General features: G+C 32.0%; 3 protein-coding genes and 1 non-coding gene across 5 annotated transcripts; 2 read left to right on the top strand and 2 right to left on the bottom strand.

Moving 5' to 3' along the window:
• On the bottom strand, positions 1,108-4,365 carry LOC109335045 (methyltransferase-like protein 6). Of its 2 annotated transcripts, none has more exons than XM_019571085.1 (7): positions 4,111-4,365; positions 3,924-4,033; positions 2,990-3,165; positions 2,775-2,866; positions 2,117-2,219; positions 1,824-1,966; positions 1,108-1,442 (listed from the first exon to the last, which is right to left on the bottom strand). In XM_019571085.1, the coding sequence occupies exons 1-7, from the start codon at positions 4,336-4,338 to the stop codon at positions 1,332-1,334; spliced, it is 963 nt and encodes a 320-aa protein (XP_019426630.1). In that variant the 5' UTR covers positions 4,339-4,365; the 3' UTR covers positions 1,108-1,331. The 2 variants fall into 2 exon arrangements, with proteins under 2 accessions (XP_019426630.1, XP_019426629.1); XM_019571084.1 differs by having other exon boundaries at positions 2,954-3,165; positions 4,111-4,364.
• Positions 7,004-10,277, bottom strand: LOC109336676 (AT-hook motif nuclear-localized protein 14-like). The gene is made up of 6 exons (XM_019573416.1): positions 9,697-10,277; positions 9,557-9,609; positions 8,538-8,669; positions 7,890-8,042; positions 7,368-7,662; positions 7,004-7,283 (listed from the first exon to the last, which is right to left on the bottom strand). Exons 1-6 carry the CDS (start codon positions 10,076-10,078, stop codon positions 7,228-7,230), a joined length of 1,071 nt encoding a protein of 356 aa, XP_019428961.1. The 5' UTR covers positions 10,079-10,277; the 3' UTR covers positions 7,004-7,227.
• On the top strand, positions 16,090-16,970 carry LOC109336365. The gene is made up of 2 exons (XM_019572917.1): positions 16,090-16,456; positions 16,592-16,970. The coding sequence occupies exons 1-2, from the start codon at positions 16,350-16,352 to the stop codon at positions 16,812-16,814; spliced, it is 330 nt and encodes a 109-aa protein (XP_019428462.1). The 5' UTR covers positions 16,090-16,349; the 3' UTR covers positions 16,815-16,970.
• On the top strand, positions 18,155-18,226 carry TRNAD-GUC. Its single transcript has one exon. It is a non-coding gene; the product is annotated as a tRNA-Asp (tRNA).

Consider the following 20,724-nt stretch of genomic DNA (forward strand, 5'->3'; position numbering starts at 1 on the left):
ACATATTCATGTTCTTTTAAATAAGACCTAACTTTAAGTCATGTGTAAACTCAAGAAGCAAATTTCTCTGACTTAATTGACAATTGATGAAATCAACTTACAGTGTACTCTCTAAGCAAAGTCTGTGACCTAATTGAAACAACTAATGATGCGACTAATTGTGCAAAAATTGAACGGATTGAGAAACTAGAAGTTATAAAGTAGAATGACTAAAATCATATAATCATGGAACCAAACAATAGTTTTAATACAAACTAGATCTTGAATTTGATTAAGTAAACTTTTTATGTTTATTTTTTGGTAATTGATGCATTGATTCAATTACTTGTATTAATTTAGCTTGTAAAAAGACTTGCTTGATCTACCAATATATTTTTTCTTATTAAACCAATTCGAGCTGAACCAATTCTTATTGAGCTGAACTCTGATTCGACTCGTTTCTAGCCTTAGGCACGATGACCTCCACTACCTCCAACAGAATGCCTAATACTAATCTTCTCATTAACGTATTTTTTCCCGGAAGCACATCTGCTGTCTAAGAAAAAAATTATTTAAGTTAAAATTATAATTATTAAATATTTTCTGGCCAATTATTCTTCTGGCCCATGGAATAGTGGGATAATACATGTCCTCCCATGTTTAGAAGGGTCTATATCTATTGTCTCACTCTTTTGTGTCACTCCACGTGCTACAAGATATGATTGGCCAGAAAATTATTGAATAATTATAATTTTAACTTCAATAATTTTTTTAACCAATCAGAAGTAATGGTACATACAGTGATAATGAGACAGCATATGCGCTCCTGTTTGGACGTATGTCCAGTACGACCTGATTTTAAACTACAGCAAAACCAAAACTTAAGCATATCTTCCTGTGACAGATGGAAATTAAAAGCCCGTCCTTGGATCAAATCATCACTAATAGACATATTGTATTCTTTCCCTCTTATCCGTAGTCCGTAGCCAAGTCCTAACCTTGAATAAGTATAACCTGTTAAAAACCCACTACAACATCATTGAAAAGGATTTGATTTCTATGTAGTCAGTGTGACAGACGAATAATTCATGTGTCTGAGATTTGCAACAGAGCGTTTCAACTTTCAAGTTTTCAACGCTCTAAAGTGATACAGTCGTTAATTAGATATCAGGGTTCCTTTCTTTTGAGATCAATATTTTTTCAATTAAATTTTGATGTTCGCAGTTTGGCACTGATGAAATATTGTGAATTGAAATATTGAATGCGTACACAATAACCATGTCAGATTCTGAGCGCACCAAAATGTAGGAGACAATACTAAATGTAGGCTTCACCCATCTCTCTTTAACAAGTTATTGTTGAAAATATGTAGGCTTCTGGAACTTCCCGTGAACCCACACTCTTCGCATGCTCTTCCCTTTCCGACGATTTACAGACTTAACACAACAATAATCAAGCTCGAGCTGCAAAGTTCATAGAGTATCAAATTTAGTGGTAGCCGGCAGAAAACAATGACAGAAATACTTCAGACTTCATAGACACTTGAGATGCCAAAAATATTATACGCAGGTTTACAGATGAAAGGTTCAGTATCTTGTTACAAAACAGAATATTGATTAACAAAAATTAGGGTCTGTTTGCATCAACAACAAAAAATTAAGGTTAGTTTGTAGATATAATTTTTCGGTTCAGATGTTCAATATCAATCCGAACATAATAGATAAGAATTTAACTTTTTGCAAGATCACAAGTCAGAAGTTCAGTTTGTACTTGTAAATGATAAAAGATCCATCAGTTATATTAATACCAAAGTTCTTGTTTTCCAATTAAAAAAAAGAACATACCACGGTGAAGCCTGCATCCACAAATAGGTTTCGGACAGTATCCAAACAAAAGAAATATGATCGTGTTCCATCAGACCGCATGTATTCCCTGAATCCCACTCTCTTTTCTGGCTCAAATCGAAGCATGGTCATATCATATAGGCCTGATTCATGGGGTTCAAGCATTGTCAGCAGTTTAGGGTTCAAAAGAACTATTATGACATTAAAGATTTAATAAAATAACAGAGCTATAGATTATTTTTCTGAAAAACTCAAGAGTCTAGACAGAATAAGTTGGGTAGTTTGTTAGTTACCGTAGTCCCTAAACAAAACCGTTCCTCCTGGCTTTAACACTGTAAAACATTCCTTGATAGACCTTGGCATCCTTTCTAGTGGCACTGCTGATAGAGTGAATATCTGACATTACACATCCAAATAAGCAACTTATACAATGGGTCATTTTTAACTTGCAACATTCAGCTGAGTCTGACTTATATATTTAGAGATAAAATTGTTGTATGTCTAATAATTCATAAAACTGACATAGAAAGATTAAGCATCATAGAAAAACAAACATTAACCAGATGAATACTTAGAAATATGCAAAGTTGTGGTAAAAAAACAAAGCAACTGACAAATAAGAGCCATGGTAGATTAAAACTAAACATGAAAATCATTGAGAATAAAGCACATGTATCTTCCAAATTAAGGCTATAAAAGGTAGAGGAAAGGAATGTTATGCCACAAAATTAGACCAACTTGCAGTCAAACCACTTCCACAATATCTGGTAACATGTATGCATTCTTAGGATTAGGGATATTTAGTCAAGAGACATCGCTAGCAAAGAGAGCAATTTGAAATAATAAATAACTCAAGATGCTGATTTTGGCTCTAGCATATGTGCTCAAGATCTGGAAGCACCATATGATTGAACACTATAATAGTATTAAAGCATAAGAGCTCGTACGTACCAATGTTACAAAATCTACTCCGCCAACACTAGTGTCACAATCTTGTGATGAATATGAATTGGTAAAATGCTGTCCTTTATCTGCTTTGACATCTGGAGGAAAACAGAAAAAAACTAAGACTAACATTTTACAGAGTCAACAATAACATAAATCAGCAGCAAAAGGGTAAAGTGAGCAACCTGAGAAGCAGTTAAAGTGCTTTTGTAAAAAATTACCTTGACAAGGGTTCCATGCCAGCCAGTTTGGGAATCCATCGGTCGAAAGATCACAACAGAATGTATGGAAGCGATGGATGTACGAGACAACTTTGGTGGCACTTATTATCTCTTTAGCCCTCTCAAGAGTCTCATTACTACAATCACATGCATATACAACCACATCCTTGTTGGCTCTACACAGGGAAGCATCTAAAATAAGAAAAAAATCTTGCAAATATCCAGAATGACTAAAACGAAGTCATTAGTTTTAGACTGAACTACCATTTCAGTCCTTGAATTTGTAAGCATTTGTCATATCAATCGCGGATTTTAGGAAATTATCATTTGAACACCTAAAATTATAAGCACCTACAGTCACATTAGAAATTAAAATTATAATCTATTAGTCCAAGTAGGCTTCTAGATAAGGGACTAATATGAGTAATAGTTACAATTTCAAAGACTACAAATGATAATTTCTTCAAATTCTCATCAAGAACTGAAATAGTGGTTGGCCTAATTGTAAGAGTGAAAATGTGCCGACAAATTTAGTCTATGAGAAAATAAAAATCATGAAAAATTCCAAATTGGTCTACTATAATCTCAAATGTTGGTCAAATGAGTTCCGAGGAGGGTTATTTAAGATCCCCAGGGACCAAGTTGAGATTTTCATCTCTGAGAGGGTCTGTCTGCAAGTTGGATTTTGGAAGAGAATGAAAAGTTTAGCCGTCATTAAATACACCTGTGAGATGACTCTATAGTTTTCCATTTCTCTTCCTTCTCCTTCAAAACTCAACTCGCGACACTTACTTTTCCTTCAAAACTCAACTCCCAAAGAGACTATAGCAAAGAGACTATAGCAAAGAGACTATTGGGGAGTAAATTGAGGAACATATTTTAACATAAGCACATGTTTGCAATTAATTGATAACCAGCATATAGAGAAAGAAACCTAAGAATTGGAAGAACAGTACTTCCATTGCCACAACCAATTTCCAAAAGCTTAGAGTTAGGGCCACAATGAAGAAGTTCAGGGAATTCCTTCAATAAATACCGTCTCTCCTAAATGAAAATAAAAATAAGTTAGTTAATTTTGGCATTTGAAAGGAAAAAATGATAGTGAAGAAGGATTAAGAAACCTTGAAGAATTTTCCAGAAGAATGACGAGTGTGAAATTGGTTCCAAGCATCAACGTCTGTTTGTGAAGAATGTGATTGAGAATTTGAAGATTGGAAAGGAAGAAAATGGTAGTGAAAGGAAGGGTTTGATTCTACTTCAGCTCTTAGTTCTTCCCAATCAAAGTCCTTGTTGAAATATTCAGCTTCTATTTCGCTTTCGCAACTCATTCTCAATTCCTCATTCTTCATCCCTTACAATGATGATACAATCATATTCAAAACCTTTACACCCTCGATTAAATGCATTTTAAGAAATTATTAGTATTATAAAATTTTGATATAATTTAAATACAACTATTTTTACTTAATTTGTTGTTGATCTATTGAATTAAAGATTATTTAATTTTTAAAATATCAAAAAATTAGAATAAAGTGATAAAATCGGAAGATATGAAATGAAGGGAATATTTACCGAACCTCACACAAAAAAAATAGGAAAAGGGAGAATTGAGTTGTGGTCTACGAGAACATTGCCCTAGTGAAAGAAGAAAAAAGTACTTCTGCTTATTGTAAATATTACATTTCCTAACTACATTATTATTTGTTAAGAAGAATTAAATTTGTGTATGGAACTTAAAATTAAATTGAGCCTTTTGAAAGAAGACATATCAACTAATGTAAAATTACATAATTGATTGATACCTTCTCAAGAATCATATATGATTAATGATATATCTTCGTATAAAACTAACATATATCTTCGTAAAAAATTAATATGTGTAACTTGTATATAAATTAAGTATTTTGTAGAATGATTTATATGATAGTATATCATATTCAATTCGTATATGAACTGACGTTAGTTCAAGTGGTACATGTTTAATTTTCAATGTTTCAGGTTCGAGTCTTGTGGATGGAAAAATTGTCCGCTCCCACGTACCTGTGGATATTCTCAACTCTAGACAGGATTACCTCTAGTACAAGGATACATGTAAAAAATCAAAAAAATATTCAATTCGTATGACTTTGAAAGTAGAAAAGTCTACATGAAATGAAACATTTTGATGGGTAACTGCCCCCATTATAGTATTAATTATATACAATATTTTGGTTTGTCCATCCCTGTTAGTCTAATCATGTTATAAATATCGAACACGAAATGGAGTAGTAAAAAAAATGTATTATCAAGTATTGAATAAATAAAAATTAAACCCATGATGTTATTCAGCTTAAAAGACTTCATTCAATAATATATATATATCTATACGTCAAAAACTTGAAATAACTTTTTTTATAGTATAATTTTCATTTCTATATTGCCCTTAATATTATTTAGTTTTTACAAAAAAACTATATAATCTTAAACAACTACCATCAATACATTAATTAACTACATATCTCACCTTAAATTAAACATTATCATAATCCCAAAACAAAAAAATATAAACCAAACACAACAAATACATTTTAATTCAAAAAAATTAAATATATAAAAATTGAATATGTAGAATCACACAATATTCGCCGGCAGACACGAAGTGCTTGTACACTAGTATATATAATATTAATTGTAATGCTCCAAAGTAGTATTAATCTTAAACTCAATTTTTATTTCTGTGCTTCGTAGAGTTCTGTTAAGAAGAAGATGGCTTAGATTAGTTGTTAAGGAGAAGGTGGCAGATACAATAAAATATAAAATAACCATAGTTTGAATACATTTCTTACATACAACAAAGAAAAAACTAAAAAACCGGTTTATTCTCCTTTTGTGATGTATACTGATACCTATACCGGTAAAGAACCTCTGTGAAATGTTCAACAAGATACATCAAATAGTTTTAATTGTTTTCACCTAAATTTGGCACTTATATAATTTATTCTATAGCAATGTTCACCATCATGTTTAGTTATATGTATCTTTTGTGTTAGCTGGAAATCTAGCATGTTGAATTGACACATACTTTAATATGATATGATATGGAACAAATCTATATAACATGTTGAATTGACTTATACTTGAATTGGCATGTGCTTTTAATATGATATGATATATATATACATTTTCTGGTGAAGAATCTTGTAAATATCTACCATCGTATTTAGTTAAGAGATGCAGACTATGATTGTCACATTGAGTATGTGCCACAATAGTATCTTCGGTCATTGTTTTTTTATCAGTATTGTATAATAATTACACTTTTGTGCATGTTTTAATTCATTACAGAGTGGTAAAGATGATAGATAATTTTGTATTCTTTGGAGCCCGAGCCATAACGCAAAACATTGTGTTAAAGATCTGTGATAGTTTATGTGCTGTTTACTTTTAAACAATAAGTCTTAATCACATTGAAAGTTAAAGGAAAATATAGCCCAGAAGCTAATCTAAGAACCAAGTTGCATATTGCATAACACATCTCTACCATATTTAGCTTGGTATACAATAGAAGTGGGGCAAAAATAAGAGGTATTACAACACTGATTTCTGAAAGAGTATAATATATGTGCATTGACATGTGTATAATGACATTCATCATCCACCATTCATGTATATTACTTTTATTTAAGAGTCAATGCTGATTGAAAATAAATGGTCAATAATATAATGACAGTTATCATCCACCATTCATGTGTATTTACTTTTATTTAAGAGTCAATACTGATTGAAAATGAATGGTAAATAATATAATAACAGTGTAAAAAACTCTTACACTATCAGTGCATGCATCTTTTTCTCTTTATAAAACTAGAGAATGAGTAAACTAGGAAGAGAACAAAGTTTCAAGAAGTATGGGTTATTTATTTTGGAAAGGTATGTCCCTTAAATAGATGATACAGTGAAAACTAAAGAAATGCTAAACTGACCTAAAAGGGCATCAAAACAATCATCTGATTATCTAAAGTAGAAAGAAGAGACTGAAAAGACAATCTTAGAACTTTTAAATATTTGAAAGCATATTAAATTTATATATCTTCAGGCTTTTCTTTCCTCCATAGAAAATAGGAAAATTGTTAAGCTGATTTTTAAGAACAATTTAGCATTAAAGGGCATTACTGAACAAAGACTACTGATACTTAAGGATATATCTATCTACCACAAATTGGTATTTTTAAAACCCAAAGGCTATCTCAATCAGGAATTTACTCGTAATCCCCGTTCTCATCGTGTGACTGGTGTGTTCCATGACCAGTTCTTCCTGCATACAGAAAAACACACTTAAGTCTCCTGTCAAAAATAAAAGAGCGGGGCGTTCGTTTTCAAAAACCGCCAAAGTTCATACCTGTCAGTTCGAAGCCAGCATTTCTTAAATCCAGATGACCTCCCCAGTCAGAGGGATGGGAATGTGTCCCTTGCATACCACCTTGTTGAATCATGAAATGGCTTCCTCCAATAGTCTGATGCTCATCATTTCCCCTTATTGGATTCCCAGTAGAAGAGTCAACTGCTCGGCCGAAACCAAAGCTTGATACTGATTCACTGACTGGCAGTGGTGGCAACTTGCTGGAGGAAATGTCACCTTTAATTCCAGCTCTAGCATCCTTCTTGGGGTCAATAACGAAAGTACCAACAATGACCTGTATGAATTAAATCCAAAGTGACTTCATGTTGTAAATCATACCAGCTATTGAGTATAAATGAGAATAAGAAAACAGAAAGTAAAACAGTGAAATCTGACAATATATTTGGATAAAGTTAGTCTTAGTATGCATTAAGAATTGATCAAGACAAAAGTATGAGGTAGGACATAGCTCACATCTCAGTCCACAAGTTCAAGTTCAACAGAAGTTCATTATGAAATTACCTGAACTGGACCAGCAGCTTTAAGGGGTCCACCAACACCACCACCTATGATTTGCCCATCAGTATTAGATAAGCATACACTGAGACCACCAGATCGACTGCCGACTTCGTTACGGATATAGGAACCATTAAGTGAAACAATCTCAAACCGACCCTGATAACAAAGCAAAGAAATAGTTAAACAATGACACTGGGCCAAAGTTTTTATAAAAGGGGAGTGCAAGAGATATGTACATAAAATGACATACTATTTTGTCAAACCTCTACATTCTATTCCCAACTACTTTTACCATCAAAATCTTCTCACAAGGGCTACACTGTGTGCATCTGATTCTGAACCCCCTTAAACCCCAAAAGGGAGGGAACCTTGTGCACTAGACACAATTTTATTAATAGTACAGAACTACAGATAACTTCAAATTCAACATATTTAATCGCTTTTGCAATTGAGGGTAAGAGGGGAATCTTAAATAAACAGATACTTTTAGAAATAAAAACAAAAGATAAGACTTCGAGACCGGGTTATTCTGATAATCATAAGGTCAGACTTTGAGTAAAGGTTGCAGCAGTCCGAGTTCCTTTTGAAGATCGTTGGAGGAATAGGGACCATAATAAAAGACATGGGAAAAGAAAGCGATTAACATTCTACCTCATATGTAATACTGCCTCCTGATGTTGCTGGCTGATTAAGAGAGGCATTAGAGATGGAACCAGATGCAGACAAAATGCAAATCTCGCGCCTGCTTTGTTGCATGAACAACATAATTTTTTGGCCAACATCCTATTGAAGTTATGCTCAAAATAATTATAGGAGTAACAAATAGACAAAACAAAGCTGAAGAATTAGACAAAACTTGACAAACGGCAAACATAATAAGTTCAAGTATTGTAGAAGAAGAAAAATTCAAGTAATTTAAAGAATAAAAGATCCAAGACCATGTTGAAGGTGGACTTTGAGAATAAATGAGATAAATTCAGATAAATATGCACAATCATATAAAGTTCCCACAATCATATATGTGGAGATGCAGAAGATAAATCAAGACATATTGCTCTGACTCTCAATTCAAATTATACTGTTGTGTCTCACCTGAATCCATTATCAGCTCCTTTAAGCAGGTTGTAGAGAGTAACATGTGAGAGTGTGTTGTGTGTAATACATATTTCGCTAGGCCAGTACGAATTATATACTTCAGACATATAGTCATGTATAATTTGGTTGATACATAACAAAATATATATAAAATATTATGCTAACAATATATCAAAAAATAAACTCCCACATGCATACTAAGTACTAACACTATCCCTCTATAGTATATCGACAAATTGACCAAGTTTAGACTCAAATGCAAGCTTGTTTGCATTAAGTTCACTGTTCGGTAGATATAGCCGGAAGCAGCGTTCAAAATTGTTGTCTATAACAACAATTGAGGCCACAATATTGTAACTTTTGCAGTCTCCCGGAAAGCAATTGTTGCTGCATCAACCACAATTGCAGCCACACCAACCAAATTTTCTCGAAAGTGTCCAAAATATTGCATATTTTTGCACTCTCTGCAACCGCGACCACAATTTTCAACCTTTGTCGGAAGCAGAAGCAGAGACATAAAAAAATGAAAACAAGAGATCGTAGATGATAAATAAGTGAGTAATAGAAATGCATACCTCACCAGCAAGAACAGAAATAAAATGTGTAGTGAAGTCTTGTCCTGCAGTACCTGCGTCAACAACAAAAAATTTGAATCAAAACCCAAAATGATACTAAGCCAAAACGAAACCCGCAAAATTGGAATAAGTAAGAAAACCTAGAGAGAACGAGTGAGAAGATTTATTGAAAGAAGAAACAGAGAGAGGAACGGGAGAGGGTGCATGGGAAGGAGAAAACGACGTCGTATTAAGCTTCCTAGCAGCAAGGGCTTGTTCTGGAGAAGCGTATTTTCTAGGTCTCCCTCTCTTCTTCTTTTGAAATCGGGACGATGGAACTACAGTAGTTGCTGCCGTAGTGGTTGCGGTGGTTGTGGTGGTGTGAGGGTACAGCATATGAGAGTGAGAGTGGGACCCATCAGTGGTTGAAGTAGGAAAGACCCCATTGGTCGGAGACACGGTGGTTTCTTGTTGGTGGTGGTGGTTGAAGTGGTGGAAGTAGGAGGCGAGGTTGTTGTTGTTGTTGTTGTCATTGTCTTCCATTTAGTACAACCACCAAGAAAGAGGGAGGGACAAGAAACTAGGTACACAGTTGCGATATTTGTTTGGAAACTGTGGCTGGTTATGAACCGTGTGATTGGTTGTGTTTGGTTTTACCATATTAGATTAGATGCATTCAATCAATTGGTTACATTTGCTTGGGTTAATCACAATCCACTTTCACTTTACTTTTTGTTTAGTTATCTTTTCGTTCATGAATGATGATGAATCAATGAACTAGGAAGTGATAGATCTTCTACTCAGATTTAGCTTCTCTACACTTTTTTTATAAATAAAAAATGAACTTTATTACGGCTGATAATGCTTTGTTTTAGAAATTGCAATATATTTTTTTTATTAAAGGTTAATTTAAGGTTTTATTAGATTCCTAGTATGATAAAAAAATAAGAATTTAATTTTTTGGAACTACACTTGATTGAAGAAAGTAAGAGAGGGACACACACCCTGGAAATAATTAATAAATATTTTTGCTAGTACAAGCCTGATTATAATATGGTGGACCTTTTGTTTATTAGATATGAAACGGTACGTTGTGTCATGAATTCAAAAGAATGAAAGGCGTGAAAGACATTTTAAGCCACTCGAATTTTAGTTGCAGAATGAGAAGTTTCATTACCCTACTTTACTTTTCATATATGTTCCATCACTAATCAGGATTCTAAACAATTTTGATTTATGCTCTCAATTAAAAGAGAAGTTGAACTATTTTGTATACAGAAAATTATGATCGAACCGAATTAATTCTGAATAACCCAAAAATTATACAATACAATGCATATTAATTTCTTAGAAACAAACGAATCGATCAAAAGTCGAGCTGTTATTATACCCACTATATTATTGTAGTTATTTATCATAAAATAAAATTCTTTTAGGATGTTCTACATTCTTTAAATAAATCAAAGTATTTATAAAAAATAAATTATAGTTAACTTATATCTTTTTAACCTTGCTACATAAGTTTAAAAAAAATAAACACATGCAATTGAATCATGAATATGTAAATTTACACTTTGAAGATATAATAGCTAAAATTAAAAAAGGAGGTGTTCAGTTCAAATTAAGACATGTAAAGAGAGACTTTAATGAAATACTGAGTTTGTATATATACTACAAAGCAGCAAAGTGCGAGATTTATTATGCAATGCCAAATCGTTTATTGTTTGATTCTAGGAATATATATCTTCATTTTGCGGAACTAGATGAGGGCTTCTGGGCATCGAGCTAATAGAGGCTACCCGAGGCACTTTGACCAGTGTTTAAGGTCTGGAAATCTACGCCATCAAATAGGAAGAGAAATTAAAGCTGATTGGTTATAACTTCTACAACTCGTACCCTTTCATTACTCTAAAATAGTGCAAAGGTCAGGGGTGCAAGTTGTATTTAGTAAAAATATTATTTCACTCGATTTAGACTCAGCAGTCTGACCTAGAATGGACTTGGTCATAGCTTGTACAACTCTAATCCTTTCATTACTCTAGAATAGTGCAGAGGTCAGGGATGCAAGTTGCATTTAGTAAAAATATTATTTTACTCGACTTAGACTTAGCAATCTGACCTATAACGTACTTGGTCATAGCTTGTACAACTCCAACCCTTTCATTACTCTAGAATAGTGCAGAGGTCAAAGATACAAGTTGTATTTAGTAAAAATATTATTTCTCTCGACTTAGACTGAGCAGTTTGACCTATAACAAACATTTAATCGGTTTGAATTGTTCATCTTGTTGGATGTGAATCAAAATTTATATGAATCGATTTGACCATTTTACTCATAAAATTAGTGACTTGGTCGATTGAACCAGACGATTCAATCTATTCATGTTTGAGAGAAGAAATAATTTTATGCATTCAACTTTTTTGTTATATTTGTTATTGTTGGAGTTTTGTTTGTCATTTGTTAGCTTTTTTGTATTGAAATCTTGGATATTTAATTTAATTTTAAAATTATTTGCCTGTTTTTCTGTTGTTGCAATTGTTTTATGAAGACAAAGAGACCCTAAATCATATTACTTGTACATTCAAAATTAAAAAAAACTTGAACCAAATGAAACCCGGATCTATAGGTATCTCTCTTGATCTCATCCTAATATAATAATTAAATAATTTATATCATATTGTAGCTACGATTTAATTCAAAAGTTTATGGATATATGTTTTTTATATATTATTTGAATTATAATAAATTATATATATGATTTTTTTTAATGTATAACTAACTTTTAAAATGATGGGTTGCCGAACCTCGATTGGGACAAGGACACGAGGTTGGCTATCCAATTTTCATCCCTAACCTGCCAATTTGTAGTGAACCATATTTAGGATTAAAATGACATATTTTTTTATTACTAAATCTCAAATTTATATTCACCACTTCACAGAATAAACCTGATAATTATAAAAATTTATGACATAAGCAACTAAGGAAGTCAACTTATTGTGAAGAAGATCTTGCTCGTAACTTTGACACGGTTTTGATGAAGACACCAACATCACCAAAAAGAAGAAAATGAAGAATACTTATAAAGACAATGAAGGTTCAAACTTCAATATATTCAATATTTTTAGTATAAGTCTAAATAGGTACTTCTATCTTATACTCTTGATTATACAATAGTAGTAATGTTCAAACTATTTTGAAACACTTTAAAATATTGAAAACAATTTTAAAAAATAGTGTGTAATATGTTACTTCATCTAAGTAAGAGGTTACAAGTGTGAGAAAAGAGTTATCCAACTTAAAACTGATCAGAGTAATCCATTACTGTCTTTAAGTAACATATTACTATTATTATTAAAGTTGAGTAATTGATTACTCAAATTGCTGTAATCGATTACTCTAATTCGAAAATAAATGATTAGTGGACAGAACACTTGAGTAATCGATTACTCGATGCTGTAATCGATTAGTAAGAGCTGTTGCATCAGATTTTCAAATTCAAAGTGAATGAGTTTCAACCCAAAAGACATAGTTTCATTCCAATCAATCCATACCCTTTCAAAGAAGCATTTTGGCTGGTTGGAAAGCCTATATAAAGGCATTGAAACTCATAATCACAACACACAACATATACACAACTCTTATACAAATTTCAAAAGCTCTTACACATATTCTGAAATTATTTTATACACTTTTTGCAACAAGTTCTTAAACTTTCAAATTTGATTTTTCTGAAGTTGCTTAAAGTGAAAGTATTTCAAGTTTACAAACTTATAAAGAGCATTATTATTAAGTATACTAAAGAGTTGTTTGGATTACAAGTTACATCACTTTCATACTTGTAAAGACAATTCATTCAGTCATAGTTGAACATTCTTCATTATTATTGCAGAATACTTTTTTCCACGGCGTGTGATAAGAAAAAGGATTAGAATCACTTGGAAATGTGTTTTCCAAAAGTGAATAAGGATTAAGGAGTGTGTAAGGTACATAGAAATCTCGGGGTGAGATATTGTAATTGCAACTCATAATCTTTAGTGGAAAAATCTCTTGTGCTGCAAGAGTACTGGATGTAGCCTTCGGTAGACAAGAAGGTGAACCCGTATAAAATTTCGGTGTACTCTCTTCTCCATTTATCTCTTCTATTATTTACTTGTTATTTTCTGCAAATTATTTCCGCTTCTCTTAACGCTTGATATTGCAAAAAAAGTGGCCATAATTTTTAAGTCAACTAATTCACTTCCTCTTAGTTGCAATCTCAATTTTACAATTATAGATTATAAGGAAGCAAAATAATACTATTTCACTTCATAATTTATATGTCCGACTTATTAGATTAACCAATATTATCAATCTCCATTAAGACATTAGGAAGCAGTCAAATAAACTCCGTCTATAATTGAATGAATAAGTTTATATATAATTATATTGAAATAATTTTATATTTTTTTTTGTACATAATGTTCTCTTCATTTTTTATTATTTTAAGTGAATCATCCAATTTTATTTGATTTAACTGAGTTTAGCATCATAATGTTCAAAGTGGTGCAATCCTTTGCATGGTTAAGAATTCAAACCATTTCAAGTTGGTCAATGATTAAACTGGTTAGATTGTTGAGTTTAATATGTTCATTATATCATTGAGGTTAACTATATATTTTGGGAGCTATAGTAACTAGGATCTTTATATAAGAAATAATGACATGAGTCTGAGCACAGATTAGATAATACTTACATGTACCCATATATTATTTATAAATACCCGTATAGTTATTTACTAGTACCCAACTAATAGTAATTATATATAAACAATTATTACATAAATAATAATAAATTTAATCACAAAAATTTATTATAAAATATATTAACATTATAAGTAATAAGTAATAAAAAGTATAATATAGATAAAACGTTTATCAAAATTAGATGTATAAATATGTAGGTGCTTATTTCAAGTATTTTTTAGATCCTTAGGATTAATCTACCGGGAGTAACCCATGTCATTCACAGAATACACTTAGGTAGATTGATCAGTTAAGCCTAAGTGTGGGATAAATGAATAGGTTGACACACAAAAGTCCTCTCAAAAACACCCAGATCATTTTGGTCCAATTTGTTTAGACATAAACTTGATCTAACAAAAAAAAAATGTGTATCCAGTGTTTAAAAGTTGTATCGCTAATCTCAAACACGCAATTATTTTTTTCGAATAAATAGTCTTCGGGTTTTTTGGCATGGCCCAATTGGACTCGGCTTAACAAAACTACCAAATGATATTTATGACATCAATGAGCGTGTTAAAAATATCTATTAACAACATTATCACTATATTTATTTATGACTGTAATGAATGAAATCACAATCCGAAATAATAACTCATCTTATTTGCGAGTTTGTAAAAAATATATCGATTTCATAATTCAAGCTAATTACCATTATACCGTACAGGCTTTGGTTATACAAGTAGCTTATATTATCCCAAAAAAACCTATTGAACACATAGGTCCACTCGAGATAAACTCCTTTAATGTGTAATTTGCACATTTGAATTTAATGTGCATCAATCTAGACCAAATAATGATATAAATTCATTACTTAAATGTAATACTATCATATCAAACTCAATGTTTGGCATCCACCAAAATTTACATAAACATCCACACTCATTAAAATTTCTTAATACAAAAACTGAAAACACACACCTGATATTGCATTATTCTTTGCTAATGAGTTTCCTTCATGGGTAATGCCTACCCCATCATCAAGATCAAAATTGACTTCTTAGCTCTTCCTTATTCAATGGTAAGGTAAGTTTGACATGTAATAAAAATTAATTTTTAATAGCTATAATTTGAATTTATTTTTTAATAAAAATACTTAAAAACTAAAAGTATATTTATTTTCTCCATATATTTCAATAATAGACTCTCTAATATTTGAATAGACTCAACTAATCCTTAACATAGTTCATTCGAGTGAGACTTCTCTCAAGTAGTAATGGAGAGACAAGTAAATTTTTTCTTTATATTTTAAAGATAAGATGTAATATTATTTTAAATAAAAAATATAAATGTCAATATATATATATTTTTTGTTTTTATACATTACTTCTCTCTTCATTAATGGAGAGGAGTCTCTCTCTGCTCTAAGTACTAGTAATGCCAGCCTCAAGACAAAAGGCATCTTCGGTGGGTACATGTGTGTCGCCATTGCAGTTTGTGATAACCCTATTATGGAACATTCTTCTCACTCACTGACCCGTATTTTGTCACCATTAAGTCAAACCTTGACCTAAATTATTGATATAAAGAATATTAGAGATAGGAGTACATTTTCACTATCAGTACTCTCCTTCCACTGTTTATATTATATCAAGGGAACTATAAATAATATATGTGTTCTTAACCATATAAATACATATATATTATAAATCTTAATTATGTGGCAAAAAAATATCACCCCGTACTAATCTACTGGTAACTTGTTAGTTACTTCAAGGAAACTATCATGAAATACATGCACAGTAGTATAAGTGTGTAACAGTTGGGAATAAAGTTGTTTTTTCCTACCAAATAGTAATAGATCAGGTCAATTTACCACTGCTGTGCACAAATCTCTTGCTATATTTATAATTGCGTGACCAAAAAGATTCTTCTTTTATTATGTCACACTTTGATATATAAAAGATTCCATTTTCCTCTACCTCTAATATAAATCTGAACAGAAAGACAACTACTCCTTTAATCAATTTAATTCTGAACTCCTATTCCCTTTCCCTTCTTTCATATTCTCTGTTGAATTTCATATATATTCATGGCATCAACATCAACACCAGGGTCATCTTCAGAGCTAACTATCAAAGTTGAAAACAATCCTTCAAAATCACGTCTACTAGAGTTGGGTATAAATTCTTGGCCCAAGTGAGTAACCAATGTCGAAATTTAATTAACAGAATATATATTTCATTTTTCATTTTCCTATGTTAGGTATGTTTTTTGTAGACAACTACGTATGATTAATTGATGGGTCCTATGATAATTTTATTATTTATTTAGATGGGGTTGTCCTCCTGGAAAGTACATGCTGAAATTCGATGCAGAAGAGACATGTTACTTGGTGAGAGGGAGAGTGAAGGTTTACCCAAAAGGTTCATCATCTGAATTTGTAGAATTTGGTGCAGGTGACCTTGTCATCATACCCAAAGGACTTAGTTGCACATGGGATGTATCAGTTGCAGTGGACAAACATTACAAATTCGATTCTTCCTCCTCCAATTGATCATTGTAATAACCATAGCTAAAGATTAATTACTTTCCAATATTTCAATTGGATATATTTGAGATAGAGAAAGAAGGTGGATTCACTCACATGTGAAGACTATGACCATGTTACTAGTTTGGTGACAGAAATATATTCAAACCAGATACTACTACTCTAGTATTGTGTATAACAATTGTAGCTCTTTTCATTTTAGTGTTAATTTGATCTTTTAATTTTGTATGGTATTCCACATACATAAGCTTCATATGTCTCTCCAAACAAATGAATCTCTAACTTCTTGACATATACAAGTATATCAATCCAAAACGTATAGACATATAATACTATTATAAATATATTCCCCGGGATTAGTTTTAGAATTCTTCCATTAACCACAAGAATATACCCTTAATGCTAGTATATACCCTTAATGCTAGTATATACCCTTAAATAAGTCATTTTTTTAATAAGGAATTGATGCTCAAAATTTTGCACCGCTGATGTCAACATTTGGCCCATTGGCAATGAATTAATAATAATGGATACCGCTGCAAATACATTATGCGCCGTTGAGTTGATTTGTTCTTTAATAACAGAGAATGTCTCTAACTTCGTGATGGGGTGTTTCTAGATAGAAGAAAATTGAAATTTATTTGTCTTTTACTTCTCTTTTACATTACTAGTGTAGTGCTTTTTCTCATATGAATGTGATGCAAGCTGAACAGAAACGATGGCAAACCATGTATGTGTGCAGTGATTCGATAGTTTGGGGAGCACTTAATTTTCTTTGATGTTAAAGTTTAAAATATGAAAACATTAATAGTTCTGTTGTAACGAATCTTCTTCTGCTCCAAGTTGTCTCATTTGCTGTCTTATTAATCGATTTTGTTTCCACCTGAGATAATTTTTTTGGGCACATCATCTAATATAAGCTTGAAACATTATTTATATTAATTTGTTAACGTGGTTTTAAAAATCATTTCTGAGTTTCCTTCCAACAATAGCAGTACAGTACCATGCACCAACTTCTCTAGTTAACTTATTTTTCAGTGTTAAGTGTTAACATACTTTAAGGGAAAAGATTCAAATCCTACTATAAGCCCCCCTTTAAAGCTTTTCATGTTTTTACAAAATTCACTTTCTTTAATTTTTTCCTTTACAAAAAAATTGTTAATAAAATTTTCTTAGTCCTAGACAGAGAGGTCAGAGGACGAATTCTGCCATAACATTAGTCATCATGATTAATGTAGAATACTGGCTAAACTTCCAGAAGTGATTAGAACCTAGAAACAAGATATTGACTATAATGAAATGTTATATACATTTAATAGATGTCATTTCTCTTACTAAGACATCAAGTCGTTGTAGTATAGTGGTAAGTATTCCCGCCTGTCACGCGGGTGACCCGGGTTCGATCCCCGGCAACGGCGATATATTTTTTTAAATTAATCTAATATTCCTTTTATTGGTTTTGAACGTGTAGAGTGGAGAAATGTATGTAAATGTTAGTTGTTATCTTGAATGTTGTTCAAATATGCAATAACAACTGGAAGAAAAGGAACTTTTTGCTGTAGAACAGTTATGCTGTCGAAGGTTGTAGTTTACCACTTAACAGTTAATTATAGTTAATTCTCTTATTGTATTGAGTATTGACATATTATAAGTGATTTGTTAGCTGTTACAAGCTTGTCACTTTTTAATTTCTTATGTTTTAGTTTAACACATTTACAATTTAGCTGACCCTATTTAGCGGGAAAGGCTTTGATTGTTGTATGTTTAAGGCTTTAAGTTTTACAATTTACTGCACATACACATCTTTGTTGTATACATTTTGGCATTGAAACTTTCTGATGAACTTGCCAAGTACTAACATCTTTTTCTTTTAAAACTTTGTTTCATCGAATGCCTGCTATAGAATGGATTCCTGTTCTTCCATATGTTCTCTACATTCTAAGTTATCACTTGTAGATTATTAGATTTTGATGCACTTTAGGAATTACATGGAAAGAGAAGGATAAGGAGAGTTGGAGGAATTGTAGACTGCAGTGTGTATTATACTTGGAGTTCCTTCATTCTTTTGTTAAACACACTTTATGTATGCATAGCTTTTTATCATGTAATTCATGTTATTTGACACTTTGACCTTCATAGGTCTGACAATCATGTTTTATGTTTGAGGAACTTCAACTTTTCATAATTCTTGTTTTGACAAGCAGCAAGATGTTAGAGCAACTGAGATCAACTAAGTAGACATTCACCTATTGGTTCGTGTTGGTGAGAATGTTAGAGCTCCTATGATATTATTACTAAAAGGGCGGCTCAGTGTATAAGGCTCCTATCCAGTGAGGTTTGAAATTGGTAGGTTGCATAGCTTACCCGGCTAGTTCATAGGGTTTCCGAGTTTTATGTTATTATTACTGCTTGAAGATTTAAATAAGTTGATTTAAGTAAGTTGATCTCAAATTGCTCTTAAATCAACTGGTTGCTACTTGATTAACCTGCACCAATTTATGAGATAGTAATAAACATAGTAACAGTTATAAATAACCATGTGTGAATTGGTTTTGAATGAAAGGGTGCAACTAGAGATGATTTTGAAAACGTTTTAGATTCTACTTGAAGTTAAGGTCTTCAGTCAAGTGACCAACTTGAAGTTTTGCTTTTCAAGCATTCTCAAATTAATTGTTCCCTTATACCCTATGTGCTTAATGCTTTTCAATGAAATTATCGCATGTACTTAAGTAAACTCTGATAGCATATTATAAGCTATTACGTATCGATTTTGCTAGGATTCCATCACCCTTTTTGGCCAAGGGAGTTTTCACATGCATTTGAAATTAGTTATTTTGTTGCAAAGTTGTGCTTTGCAAGTGACGTTATTTTCCTTGTAACAGAAGCATGTGAGCCAATGAAGGAGGTAGATGTGACCAAACCCCACTCTATTTAAGTTTATCACATGCACATCTATCCCTTCTTGGTCCCCATTTTTCAATATTTATTATAGAGGAAAAGCACATAGCTTCTTCATTCTCTAGTGTTTAGTTGAAAACAGATCATTGACCATTTGATATTTTTGTCCCAAGATATGAGAGTGACAATAGCATTTTGGTTCCATTAAACATATCAGATCTAGATTTAATGTAACATCCCTTAATGTCAATTTTCACAAATACAAAACTGGTAGCTGCACAAGATATATGTGGATCTCAACTTTATGGATATTTAATATATGCATGGAAAGTGGGAAACAGTACGTCAAAGAAACTATTCTAGTGTTTCTTAAATCAAACTAGATAAATCACTTAAATGTCACTTGAATATGATTAAAAGATAACCGAGCGCCCGAGACTCACAAGTTCTAAGATACACAGCTTTGTCCTCCGAAGAGTTTGTTTACAACATTTTGAAAATACTAATTATATATAACCCCATCAATTTATTATCAATTGAAGTAAACCCCAAACTGTATCTGATCTTAATTTAGCTTGAAATGTCCTCGTCAGATTCATTAAAATAAATTCTGTAAGAAGAATAGCACACAAGAATTTCATCAATCAAAGAATTAATCAGTAGCATCACGAGATTCAAGTCAAGTAACTTGAGGCGCATGCCATACGGTGGTTGGGCCAGTTTCAAAGGAGATTGCAACAAACAATAACCACAACTAACTTCGCAGTACACAAAATCTGGCAGAGCATAACATTAAAATTTTGGAAATCTTGGTGATCACGTCCATGAATAATGAATTTGAAACTAACTAAAAATATTTTTGAACTCAACTTTTAAGGAGAGAGGGCGAGTTTTCACATAAGGATAAGTTGTTTGTCGAAAGTTTATGAATTCAAATCCTATAAACAGTATAAACAACTTATAAAGTAAGAGTGTAAGACTACATACATAACTCTCCTTAGATCAACTAATTTTACGA

Source organism: Lupinus angustifolius, chromosome LG20, assembly GCF_001865875.1.
Source record: "Lupinus angustifolius cultivar Tanjil chromosome LG20, LupAngTanjil_v1.0, whole genome shotgun sequence".
NCBI classification, from domain to species: domain Eukaryota; kingdom Viridiplantae; phylum Streptophyta; class Magnoliopsida; order Fabales; family Fabaceae; genus Lupinus; species Lupinus angustifolius.